Source organism: Scyliorhinus torazame, chromosome 8, assembly GCF_047496885.1.
Source record: "Scyliorhinus torazame isolate Kashiwa2021f chromosome 8, sScyTor2.1, whole genome shotgun sequence".
Taxonomy (NCBI): Eukaryota; Metazoa; Chordata; class Chondrichthyes; order Carcharhiniformes; family Scyliorhinidae; genus Scyliorhinus; species Scyliorhinus torazame.
The window spans coordinates 24,009,132-24,023,243 of NC_092714.1; the positions used below are offsets into that span (position 1 = coordinate 24,009,132).

At 45.4% G+C, this 14,112-nt stretch overlaps 1 protein-coding gene across 2 annotated transcripts in view; it reads right to left on the reverse strand.

Moving 5' to 3' along the window:
* Positions 1-6,713: 6,713 nt before the first annotated feature.
* The window catches only part of LOC140427678 (uncharacterized), a 59,376-nt gene continuing 51,977 nt past the window's right edge, over positions 6,714-14,112 (reverse strand). For both annotated transcript variants that reach the window (XM_072513161.1, XM_072513160.1), the window contains 3 exons: positions 13,144-13,256; positions 11,325-11,520; positions 6,714-9,092 (listed from right to left, as the gene is read on the reverse strand). In XM_072513161.1, the coding sequence (XP_072369262.1) occupies positions 8,854-9,092; positions 11,325-11,520; positions 13,144-13,256 (548 nt within the window). In that variant the 3' untranslated portion in view covers positions 6,714-8,853. The remainder of the gene's footprint in view (positions 9,093-11,324; positions 11,521-13,143; positions 13,257-14,112) is intronic.

Here is a 14,112-nt window from a genome sequence, read left to right on the forward strand (position 1 = left end):
TGCTGGCGTCGGGGCGGCGTGCCGCGATTCGAGCTGGTCGCGGGGATTCTCCGGCCCAGCCCTGGGCTGAGAGAATCCCGGCCGTGATTAGAACCACGCCGTCGGGAACTCGGCTAGTTGTCCTCGCAGTATCGCCTCGGAGGCCTCTGTCAATGGCCCCTTACCTGCGCAGCATAACCATATGCACGCGATTCGCAACGCTTCTCCGGGAACGCCGTCACTCCGGATTTTGGCGTCAACGCCCATTCTCCGCCTGCGCACCGATCATGATTTCAGCACGGAGGCTCGGAGAATCCGCCCCTTGTTTTTAATCCGTGAGCCCTAGTTTAGGTTCTCCCACAAGAGGAAACATCCTCTCCACACCCACTCTGTCAAGAAACATAGGGATCTTATATGGTTCAAAAATGTTTCAGGCTATTGCTAAGCAAGTGCTGCTCAATCGCACTGTTGATGACGCCTTCCATCACTTTGCTGATAATCGAGGTTCAACTGATGGGACGGTAATTGGCTGTGTTGGATTTATCCTGCTTCTTTGTCTAAAAAATTGTTAAATATCCGGGCCCAGATGGGCTACATCCTAGAGTTCTAAAGGAGATAGCTGAAGAAATAGTGGAGGCATTGTTATGATCTTTCAAAAGTCACTGGAGTCAGGGAAAGTCCCAGAGGATTGGAAAATCGCCGTTGTAACCCCCCTGTTCAAGAAGGGAACAAGGAAAAAGATGGAAAATTATCGGCCAATTAGCCTAACCTCGGTTGTTGGCAAGATTCTAGAATCCATTGTTAAGGATGATATTTCTAAATTCTTGGAAGTGCAGGGTCGGATTAAGACAAGTCAGCATGGATTTAGTCAGGGGAGGTCATGCCTGACAAACCTGTTAGAGTTCTTTGAAGAGATAACAAATAGGTTAGACCAAGGAGAGCCAATGGATGTTATCTATCTTGACTTCCAAAAGGCCTTTGATAAGGTGCCTCACTGGAGACTGCTGAGTAAAATAAGGGCCCATGGTATTCGAGGCAAGGTACTAACATGGATTGACGATTGGCTGTCAGGCAGAAGGCAGAGAGTTGGGATAAAAGGTTCTTTTTCGGAATGGCAACCGGTGACGAGTGGTGTCCCACAGGGTTCAGTGTTGGGGCCACAGCTGTTCTCTTTGTATATTAACGATCTAGATGACGGGACTGGGGGCATTCTGGCTAAGTTTGCCGATGATACAAAGATAGGTGGAGGGGCAGGTAGTATGGAGGAGGTGGGGAGGCTGCAGAAAGATTTAGACAGTTTAGGAGAGTGGTCCAAGAAATGGCTGATGAAATTCAACATGGGCAAGTGCGAGGTCTTGCACTTTGGAAAAAAGATTAGAGGCATGGACTATTTTCTAAATGGTGACAAAATTCATAATGCTGAAGTGCAAAGGGACTTGGGAGTCCTAGTCCAGGATTCTCTAAAGGTAAACTTGCAGGTTGAGTCCGTAATTAAGAAAGCAAATGCAATGTTGTCATTTATCTCAAGAGGCTTGGAATATAAAAGCAGGGACGTACTTCTGAAGCTTTATAAAGCATTAGTTAGGCCCCATTTAGAATACTGTGAGCAATTTTGGGCCCCACACCTCAGGAAGGACATACTGGCACTGGAGCGGGTCCAGCGGAGATTCACACGGATGATCCCAGGAATGGTAGGCCTATCATACGATGAACGTCTGAGGATCCTGGGATTATATTCATTGGAGTTTAGGAGGTTGAGGGGAGATCTAATAGAAACTTACAAGATAGGGTGGACGTAGGGAAGTTGTTTCCATTAGTAGGGGAGACTAGGACCCGGGGGCACAGCCTTAGAATAAAAGGGAGTCACTTTAGAACAGAGATGAGGAGAAATTTCTTCAGCCAGAGAGTGGTGGGTCTGTGGAATTCATTGCCACAGAGGGCGGTGGAGGCCGGGACGTTGAGTGTCTTTAATACAGAAGTTGATAAATACTTGATTTCCCGAGGAATTAAGGGCTATGGAGAGAGAGCGGGTAAATGGAGTTGAAATCAGCCATGATTGAATGGTGGAGTGGACTCGATGGGCCGAATGGCCTTACTTCCGCTCCTATGTCTTATGGTCTTATAGGGATACCTGGGCAATTTTTCACACTGCCTGGTAGATGCCAATGTTCTAGCTGTATAAGGACATCTTGGCTAGGGGTACAGCAATCACTGGAGCACAAGTCTTCAGTACCATTGCTGGAATATTGTCCGAGCCCATAGCCTTTGCACTATCTAGTGCCTTTAGCCACATCTTGATATCAAATGGAGTGAATCGTATTGGCTGAACACTGGCATCTGTGATGCTGGGGACCTCTGGAGGAGCCTGAGATGGATCAGTCTTTTGCTCTGATGTACTCGGCACCTCCATCACTGAGGATGGGGATATTTGTGAAACCTCCTACTCCAGTGAGTTGTTTAATTGTCCAACACCATTCACGGCTGGATGTGGCAGGACTGCAGGGCTCCGACCGGAACCATTGGTTGTGGAATCCCTTAGCTCTGTCTATCACTTGCTATTTGCGCTATTTGGCAGGCACGTAGTCCTGCATGATTGCTTCACTAGGTTGATGCCTCATTTTTAGGTATGCCTTGTTGCTCCTGGCATGCCCTCCTGCGCTCTTGCACATTCCTTCACAGTGGCTGGGTCAAAATCCTGGAGTTCCCTCCCTAACAACAATGCAGTGGTTCGAGAAGACAGCTCACCCACAGGTTCTCAAGGGCAACCGAGGATGGGAAATAAATGCTGGCCTAGTCAGCGATGGCCACATCTCATAAATGAATGAAAGTCCCCTGCCTTTAGATTGAAAGATCAAAGAGTGGGCTTAGCCGAGGCTGACCCTGAATCATGGTATTAACCTCTCACCCCAACCAATCAGACAGGATTACGGGCACATTCTGTCAAAGGAAGGGTGCCTTATTAAAGGTATGGCAAAATGAGTACAAAGGTTCACCAGCATTCACATTTTTAAGGGTGCATCAAGAAAAGAATGGAGAGGAGACCTGAGAAGGTTGCTCCCTGGTATCTCACTCTTACCAGGATGTCCTAATGCGGGATCTGAGGTACTACAGTGAGGCGAATTTCCCAAAGATGGGAAGGAAGCGAACAGCCTTTCCAAAGATCCAGGCATAGATGGAAGTGGCTAAGGAAGTGAGCAGCATAAGTGTGGTTTCTCCAACCTGGAGACAGAGTGTCAAATGGGTCCAGGACCTCAGTCCAGTGAGTGGCGTACCACTGTCAGCTGCCAAGCTTAGGGCCTGGATTTCCCAGCATTCTCCTGTCCTGTGCTCCTCAGGTTAAGGCCTCTTGCATTCATTCCTCTCTCTCTCTCCAGCAATATTCTCACATCCCCATCTGAGCAGCCAAAACTCACAGATATCCTCATCTTCTTTCCTCACACCCATGCCTCACAATTACCCTCCACAAATGTTGTCTTATCCACACAAACCATGAAGAACACTTACACCTCTCTACTTTCTCTCCTCGCATGAGTGGAGGGAGACACAGATTGCAGGGGATGGAGTTGGTGAATAGGGTTGTTGTGGGCGACATGCGGTCCTCCAGTGACTGGCTTTGTTGGCCATTATCAATGTTTTCTCTCCTGTTTCAGTGAAAAGAGACACTTGGTCCAGGAGGCCGCAGGTGTCAGCGGTGACCTGTCATGAGACCCTGAGCCTCTTGTAACAATGCTGCTCCGACATGTCATGAAATTGGATCCTCTGCTTATGAGCCCCATGTTGGAACGTTCACCTCTTTCCAGCTGATCTCATTGGAGCTGGGGAGAAGGCAGCTGGCCCTCCTGTTGGTGGCACTCTGCCTTTTCCTCTTTTTCCCTCATCTGACCTGCAGCAAACTCCAGCTGCATAACCTGCTTCCAAGTGGTGGTGATGGCTGTAAGCAAGCAAGTGCAGCTGAAGGTGAATGAAGACCGAGACAAGTTGAAGAACCTTCTAAGAAGTTGGGAATTAACTGTTTAGCACTGAAAGAGCACTCTGAAAGAAGAAGTGCTTTCACCAGCAGCCACCCAGCTGGCTACACCTAGAGCACTCCATTTTCACTGATCAAAGACTACTCTTCCTGTTCACTTAGCTCAGTGATCTGGCAAGTTGCAGCCAGGTCTTGAAACGGATTCTCCGGCTAGGAGACATAGAATTAGCACAGGTCTAAAAGGCATTTTAAGTACCTTAATTACATACACAAAGGATTAAATTCATCTTCAGTTCAGTTTGATGTTGGGACCCTGACTGATATCAATTTCAGACAATTTAGCTGGAAACCATCCTTCCGTTGCCTGGGGAAGTTTGCCCCACTGTGTTTAGCACTGGTCCTCATTCTTGCTAGGAAATGTAGAGGATCAGAAAAGAGGCTGAGAAAAATGCCATTATATTGTGACCTAGTATTTGCGCTCTAGAAGCTAGTCTTCAGTATGATTTGTTCTTTTATGAGAGGTATGGACAGGGTGGATAGCAACAAGCTTTTTCCAAGAGTGGGGGTGTCAATTACAAGGGGTCACGATTTCAAGGTGAGAGGGGGAAAGTTTAAGGGAGATTACATATAGATTACATAGAACATACAGTGCAGAAGGAGGCCATTCGGCCCATCGAGTCTGCACCGACCCACATTAATCCCTCACTTCCACCTTATCCCCGCAACCCAATAACCCCTCCCAACCCTTATGGACACTACGGATAATTTAGCATGGCCAATCCACCTAACCTGCACGTCTTTGGACTGTGGGAGGAAACCGGAGCACCCGGAGGAAACCCACGCGGACACGGGGAGAACGTGCAAACTCCGCACAGACAGTGACCCAGCGGGGAATCGAACCTGGGACCCTGGCGCTGTGAAGCCACAGTGCTAATCACTTGTGCTACCGTGCTGCCCAGATGTGCGTGGAAAGTTTTTTACGCAGAGGGTAGTGGGTGCCTGGAACGCTTTGCCAGCAGAGGTGGTAGAGGCGGGCACGATACCATAATTTAAGATGCATCTAGACAGATACATGAACGGGCGGGGAACAGAGATCCTTGGAAAATAGGCGACAGGTTTAGACAAAGAATCTGGATCGGCGCAGGCTGGGGGCCGAAGGGTCTGTTCCTGTGCTGTAATTTTCTTTGTTGTTCTATGATTTGACTGGACTTTGTCCATGTGGGCAGATTCATTGAATTATAAAAGTTGTGGCAAATGGGAGGTCAGGTGATTTATTGTTTTATGGACAAGCACCAACCTTTGAAAGAAACATTAGTTCAATGCAATGAGTACAGGTTCACTGCAAATGTTTTAAAAAAAAAGTTGCATTTACATAACACTTTTCATGACTACTGGGTGCCTTTACAGGCAACAAAGTATTTTTGAAGTGTACTCACTATTGTTTAGAAATTATGCACAGCAAGTTTCTATTAACAGCAAGGTGACGATGAGCAGATAATTGTACTGTGATGTGATGTTGATGGAAGGATAAATATTGACCAGAACATTGGGGTCACTCCTCTACTATTCTTAATAATAATCTTTATTGTCACAAGTAGGCTTACATTAATACTGCAATGAAATTACTGTGAAAATCCCCTCGCCGCCACATTCCGGCGCCTGTTCGGGCACACAGAGGGAGAATTCAGAATGTCCAATTCACCTAACAAGTATGTCTGTCTTTCGGGATTTGTGGGAGGAAACTGGAGCACCCGGAGGAAACCCACGCAGACACGGGGAGAACATGCAGATTCCACACAGACAGTGACCCAAGCCGGGAATCGATCCTGGATTTCCTGGTGCTGTGAAGCAACAGTGCTACCTACTGTGCTACTGTGCCACCCCTTGTATAAGACAGAACGGAACATACACCCGTCAAGAGTAATGTTGAGTTCAACGTCACAGCCCCAATGTACCTGGAAGGATATGTGAAGGGAGAATTCAGAATGTCCAATTTACCTAACAAGTATGTCTGTCTTTCGGGATTTGTGGGAGGAAACCCGAGCACCTGGAGGAAACCCACGCAGACACGGGGAGAACGTGCAGACTCCACACATACAGTGACTCGGCAGGGAATCGAACCCGGGATCCTAGCGCTGCGAAGCAACAATGCTAATCACTGTGCTACCATGCCGCCAGAAATTCTTTGAAATAGTGCCGGAGAATATATTTTTTTGCATCCACCAGGCCGAACAATCATGGTCTTCGTCTCATGTCCCATTGTACAGGCGGTACCTCTAACAGTGTAGTAGTACACTCCACTGGAGTGTCAGCCTTGATTCTTCTGCTCAAGGACTGGACTTGAACACAGTGTGAGGATTCCCCCCCCCCCCCCCCCCCCCCCCCCGCACCGCACTTCCTGACTTAGAAGCGAGTGCTACCAGCTGGACTAAGGCTGACAAAAGAGAGTTTAACCAGTATCTGGAGGAGAGTGATATTGGTACATGTTGGGTGATATGCCTTCTTTATTAGTGCTTGTTTTTGAACAAGAGGAATTTTCCCAGGATCTTCTGCTCCCGTGAATTGGTTAGTGTTTTAAAAAATAATCTGTATTTGTTTGTCTGTCTGTCCTGGAGGGAATGACTTGGTTCCTGTGGCTGGATAGCGTGAAGGGCCATACAGCTTAATTGCAACATGGCTGAATCGGACAGATTCCACTTTCAAATGTTTGAACAATACGATTAGAATGATGCACGCGGACTGACTCTCAAGCACAAATCTCATACAGTTTGATTAGTCATGTATTTTTATTTGTAGAAGAGTACACTATGACAATTTCAAACATAAATGGAAAAATAATATATACTCAGTATTTTCAACATCTGAAGAAATAATGACAGTGCATAGAACATGAATGCAAAGCTTGGCTTCATTCACCCTTGTGTCATGATCTATATGACGAACCTATTGGTACTAACTCTCCAACACTGACAAATCATGAATTCACGTGTCATGATTTAATTGTAACAGGACATTGATTGAAAAATGTCCCGTTTAACAAGATTGAAAAATGTCCCGTTTAACAAAACAAACTGTACATTCAATGTGTTTCCCTGAGATAAGGGTTATTTTCTGATGTTTTATTAAGATGCTAATCATACCCTGTGTTCACTATTTTCAGCAACTGCGGATATTGCTCGGAACTGTAATCAGACACATCACTTTGAAGTTCACAATGTTGCAGACGCACTGGGCTTTTACCTAACAGCATGGGAAGGCTGATAGTGGGCCAGGTAGATCATATGCTGCTGTGAAGGGTAACAGCAGAGCGGTGCAGAGCAAGGTCAATCAGGTCCAAGCTAAACTTCCAAAAGTTCAGAGTCACCTGTAAATCAAGGGAGACTCAGAGGATGTCCTCGGAGCACACACGGGCAGGCAAACAGCTGTGCAGTGTCACTCTTCAAGGACTTTCCAAATGGTCAGTTACATCCAATGAATTCCTGCTGGGCAATGGGCTTGTTGTGAGTGTCGGATAGCTCAGGAACAGCTGGAATTTTCAGCAAAGCCTGAATCCATTCTACTTCAGCATATCTAATTTAGACACTCAACATCTGCACAGGACTTTGGGTGGGAACGCACCCCAGTAAAAGCCAGAAATGCAATCAGATTGGGTTTCTGACACATTCTGGCAGTTTTGGGAGATAGAACCCTCCACCCCCACCCAAACCTGCCCCTCCTTGCCAAGTAAAATATGCCCATCGTGACCTGAGGGAACGTGATGTTCAGTATTTTTTAAAGTGCAAAGTGTTTTCATTATTGTTTTTTTTCAATAACAGTGGGCAGAATGAGTGCAAGAAATATGGGTCACAGCCACCCAAGATTACAAAATTTTACTCTCTCGTTCTCAAAACATTGGACAGTCACCGGAAATCATGACTCACTGCTCATTTGCAAGAATTTCTTCCGGCACTAACACCAAACAACATATAAATAAGAAAACATTGACAAACCTTCACCCACACACGCAGATGGACACGAGACACCTGAGATTTGAAGCATTTTGCAGCCGTGAGATCCTTACGTTTATTTTGTGCATTGCCCCCACCTATTCCAAGAATGATAGTACAATGCTAACCCTGAGCAGTGGATGAGATGCGATGGCACAAACAGCGATGCAAATGTGGCATGACCACTGTAATTAGCATGGCTCAGAACCCATTAGCTACACAACACAGTCTCTCATTATAAGAAAACTCTTTAAGAGCAGTGCTCCAAAAATCAATGAATTACAAGCCTAATGCAAGAGAACACTCCAAATACAATTTCCATAATCTGTTCCTTCAGGAACACTAATGATCTTCCTTCAAATGTTTCAGAACAGTAGGAAATGTATCCCAAGGTTGAAGCATTCAGGGTCTGACGCTTAAAGCTATTCAAAGTCCTTGTTACATTGGACTTTTTACAATTATCTTCAGTTAACATTACACATTGTAGTTGTTAAGATTTCTTAATAGCTCCGGAGCGTTTGAATGCACAAAGGGGATAAATAACAAGGCACGATTCTTGTAAGGATTACACAGAATTGCTGAATATTAATATGAATGTTATTAAAAGAAATGGTTTATGATTTGCAAGTCCAAATTTTCCTGATCTGTGTAGCCAATTATGAAATCAACCCTTTTTTCATTATAGATGCCATGAATAAAATCTAATATAGTCTCCCATTCGCAGATCAATCTGTTTAGAAAAAAATATATCAGACTGAATGAGAGACAAGAAATCTATAAGTTCTCTCCATTAATATATACTGTATTTCTTTCCAGTATTATTTCTCTTCCCTGAGCCCTTGGCATTGCGAAAGATTTGTTTCAAAAGCTGCAAAACCCATAGGAAAATGATTTGCCATGGCGAGGTTTTACCCGACTGTGCTATATGTACTTGTAGCTGAACCTCTGGAGCATGTCTGAACCACTTATGAAGTAACGTCCAGATTTTTTCATCATACAAACCATCGTCAATACAATTGCCAGGATGACGAGCAGAGCTACACCAAGTATGACTCCCAACACTATCACAGCCACCTTGAACCCAGAGTTATCCGATGGAGTCTGCCCTGTGAGAACAGTCTGAGGCGTGGTGGGAGCCGGGGTTGTTACCAGCGCTGCACCTGAAACAGGATAAGTTGGACATGTAAAGAAAAAGTCATAAAACAAATACCACACATAATGACCACACAAGAGCACAATATGTTTTGGACAAGATGACATGAAATATGTATTATGAATATTAGGGAGGCAGTGGTGTAGTGCTATTGTCATTGACTAGTAATCCAGAGATCCAGGGCAAAGCCCAGGGCCCCAGGTTCAAATCCCACCACGGCAGATGGTGAAATTTGAACTGACTAAAAAAACATCTGGAATTAAAAGTCCTAATGGTGGTCATGAAACCATTGCCATAAAAAAAACGATTGTCATATAAAAAAAAACACCTGCCACATTAATGCCCTTCCGGGAAGAAAATCTGCTGTCCTTACCCGGTCTGGCCAGATCCACAGCAATGTGGTTGACGTGATTCTTTACTGTCACTCTGAAATGGCCAAGCAAGCCACGCAGTTCAAGGGCAATTGTAGATAAATGCTGGCTCAGTCAGCAACATCTGCAGTGCATGAAGGAATTTTAGAAATGTTCCACATATGCAGTGTCACATCGGGGTGAATTGTTTTGTACAGAAAAGGAAATAGAATGGACGTTTCTTTTCCCTCTAAGATGACGCAACGGTTCAAGAATGTTGCAGAGCGATCAGGTAATTAGAAACATTGAAAATATTATTTCCAGAGCCACTTCCTTAAGTACTCTGGGGTAGACATTATAAGGCCCTGGGGATTTATCGGCCTTCAATCCCATCAATTTCCCCAACACCATTTCCCCAATAATACTGATTTCTTCAGTTCCTCCCTCTCACTAAACCCTGTGTTCCCCAACATTTCTGGGACGTTATTTGTGTCCTCCTTTGGAAAGACAGAACCAGGGGCAGCACGATGGCACAGTTGTTGGCACTTCTGACTCACGGCGCCAGGGACCCGTATTCGATTCCGCCCTTGGGTGACTGCCTTTGTGAAGTTTGCACGTTTTCCCGGTGTCTGCGTGGGTTTCCACCGGGTGCTGAGGTTTCCTCCCACAGTCCAAAGATGTGCTGGTTAGGTGAATTGGTCATGATAAATTCCCCTTAAGTGTCCAAAAATTTGGGTGGGGTTACTGGGTTGCAGGGATACGGTGGAGACATGGGCCAGGATAGTGTGCTCTTTCAAAGGGTCGGTGCAGACTCAATGGGCCGAATGGCCTCCTTCTGCACTGTTGTGATTCTATGATTTAGTTGGTCAACCACTTCTTGACTCCCTATTATGAATTACCCTGTTTCTGACTTGTGCCTTACCACTGGAGAAAACATATTTTACAAATAGATTTGCTAGGAAGTGAAGCAACCGGCACAAAGAGGGTCAATTTTCATTGTATTTGAAATAAAAACTTTCATATGATGCTATGGTTCCCAACTTAGTTTCCATCCTGCTTTCTGGGTCCCCCAAAAATGCATAGAAAATAAAGAGCATGGCCACATTCACCTTGTTCCTGGTAGTTGTACGTTTCTCCCCAAATGTCACAGGGCCATTTATATACTACCTCCCCAAGACTCTGGCAGAATATAGTGGCTGGTGGGGCTATTTAGGGTCCTGAAATTAGGGTGATGGCAGGTGGCTAGGCTTCCATTAAAATTACAGAAGAACAAAGAACAATACAGCACAGGAACAGACCCTTCGGCCCTCCAAGCCTGCGGCGACCATGGTACCTGCCTAAATTAAAACCGTCTACATTTACGGTGTCCGTATCCTTTCACTCCCACCCTATTCATATATTTGTCTAGATGTCCCTTAAATGCCGCTATCGTACCTGCTCCCACCACCTCCCCAGTCAGCGCGTTCCATATATTTACCACCCTCTGTGTAAAAGACGTGCCTCGTACATCTGTTCTAAACTTTTCCCCACGCACTTTAAACCTATGTCCCCAAGTACTTGACTCTCCTACCCTAGGAAAGAGCATCTGACTATCCACTCTGAAAGATCGCAGACAGGTGGGAGGGAGGGCAAAGGGGTGGCCTCCTGGCTGCTGGGGTGTTGTTAAATTCAGCCCTTGTCCCAGGTGCTTGCACTGAATGTTCCTTCATTTGGTGCAGTTCTTGTGACAAGACCTCCACAAAACCTCCAGTTCTTCAGTCTGAATATGTTCCATGCATTTCCTTGACTATGCTTTGAACAATGGCAGTTCAACTGTAAATTGGGTGAGGAATTAAAACAGCGCTTTGTGAGAAAGTGATAAAATCGTCCATTAAAATCATCAGCCCTACCTGTCACGGTGACAGAACTTTGGTTATCAACACTCTTGATTGCATCAGCAATAACACTTTCCAGGGTGTCCGCAGTGATGTTGGAGGTGTTGTTCAGAAGGAGTAAGAGATTTACCAGCACGCTACCATTTTGAAAACCAACGATGATGATATTAAAAGCGCTATCATTCAGTCTGTTTCGTGCAGCTGGTACAAGCTACAAAGGAGAAAACAAAATGTTATTTTCCCAGCAGGCACCAGCTTAATGGCATATTCAGTGCCCTCATTAGCGCTGCGGAGTATTTTGGGGATAGTTGCATTGGCTCCATCTAATTTATTTTCCATGGGATGTGAGAGTCGCCAACAAGGCTCGCATTTGTTGTTTTCTGTCATTTATTCTTTTGTGAGATGAAGACGTCATTAGCTGGGCCAGCGTTTATTGCCCATCCCTAATTGCCCCTGAGAAGGTGGTGTTGAGCCGTCTTCTTGCCCAGCTGCAGTTCATGTGTAGCTGCACCCACGGTGCTTTTTCGTTCAAACCTGTCCTCAGTACCTGGACAAACAGAGATGCCCTAGGCACTCATTTCGCCTCCCCAGACTGCGCACCCTTTTGCAGGACTAAATTTTGGGTTGTTCCCCCACCAGATGCTGCACTTAGGCAAAGTGGAGAGAGGACAGTGGAAGGGTTCCAACTGAAGCAGGCAGTGGCCACCAGGAGGACACAAGAGTCAGGAGGAGAAATCCTGCTCATCCCAGATCCAAATTGAAGGTACTAATAATATTTTGCTTACCATTTTTGGTGGTTCGATGCCTATTTATTACTATGCAATTCTGACAGTGACAACAAAACCACTGCACTCAAGCTGTATTTCCTTATTTTTTCTAAGTGCGGGATTTTCTAATTCTGGCCCTGGCGACCATTGTCGTGGGCAGGACGAAGCAACTTGGAGAGTTGATGACTGTTAATAGATCTCCAAATTTCCTGGCAGTGAATGCGGGCTCATATTTGGCCGTTTTGCGAGATCTTCCAGTGCTGCTGATGTCTACACAGTTTTGTATTGTTCTCCCTTCCTGGTTGCTGGGGAACCTCCATGGGGATGAGGTTGGGGGTGGTGTGGGGTGGGGAGGGGGGGGGGGTGTCACCTTCGGCTCGACCAGAGGATCCCGCCGGCGGGAAGGGTCAGAATATCCTGTCCTGAGACTGTTCTGCTCAATGGATAAAGTTGCCACTTGTTACAGGGAATTGGCATGTGTGACACGCAAGCTCAAATTCCTACCCTCCATTTCCTTGTTGCTTTTGTCAACCCAAAAAGAACTCACTTGTCCGTTCACTCTGACGCAGGCTGAATATTAGAATTCCATTTCCCTATCCATACAGATCGACTGGCCATGATAAGGTCAAGATTTTCCAGATACCCTCTGACCTGCAATTTTACTTCAAAGAAAATTATGCTGCAGGGTATTTTTTAGGTTTAGCTTTAGTGAGAAGACAATGACTGTTTTTGAATTATACAGGTGGCAACAATATACATGAGGCAGAGAGTGTCCAGTGACTGAAACATGTTTAATATTTTCAGCCTTAACCACATTTCTCCCTGATCAATGATTTCCTTCTGATGTTAAAACATATCAAAGTGAATGTAAATGTTGGGACATTCAAAGAGCATCTATATCCAACTTGACTACAGAATGAAGACCATTTGAGCAAAATTTAAGCACAAGTTTATCATATGCCTCTTCTTCCCTCCTCAACCCCCTTTCAAATTTCCGCCGCCCCCACCCTAGGGGTGCCATATCTCTTGTTGGCTGTACAAGGCTATGATTGGAACAAAGCACTTACCACCTCTGTAATTTCCGCCGCTAGGTTCTTGTACTCGTCACTTGCTGGATTTTTTAGCTCATTTCTGAATAGCCTGGACTTTAACGTGATTCTTGCCTTGAATATTTTCTTGGCTTTGGAAATAACAATTAACCAATCATTAGTCACCCAGCTAGCGCTCAATCTCTGTTAAAACACACTGATCGGTTATTGAGGCCCGTAATGTTGTGATGGAATTGTATATCATAACCATGGCTGACCACTTTTCGTCGAAGCTGAAAAATTAACTCTGTTTGTCATTTTTATAAATGACCTGGAAGAGGGCGTAGAAGAATGGGTGAGTAAATTTGCAGATGACACTAAAGTCGGTGGAGTTGTGGACAGTGCGGAAGGATGTTACAAGTTACAGAGGGACATAGATAAGCTGCAGCACTGGGCTGAGAGGTGGCAAATGGAGTTTAATGCAGAAAAGTGTGAGGTGATTCATTTTGGAAGGAATAACAGGAAGACAGAGTCCTGGGCTAATGGTAAGATTCTTGGCAGTGTGGATGAGCAGAGAGATTTCGGTGTCCATGTACATAGATCCCTGAAAGTTGCCACCCAGGTTGAGAGGGTTGTTAAGAAGGCATACGGTGTGTTAGCTTTTATTGGTAGAGGGATTGAGTTTCGGAGCCATGAGGTCATGTAGCAGCTGTACAAAACTCTGGTGCGGCCGCATTTGGAGTATTGCATGCAATTCTGGTCGCCGCATTATAGGAAGGATGTGGAAGCATTGGAAAGGGTGCAGAGGAGATTTACCAGAATGTTGCCTGGTATGGAGGGAAGATCTTATGAGGAAAGGCTGAGGGACTTGAGGCTGTTTTCGTTAGAGAGAAGAAGGTTAAGAAGTGACTTAATTGAGGCATTCAAGATGATCAGAGGATTGGATAGAGTGGACAGTGAGAGCCTTTTTCCTCGGATGGTGATGTCTAGCACGAGGGGACATAGCTT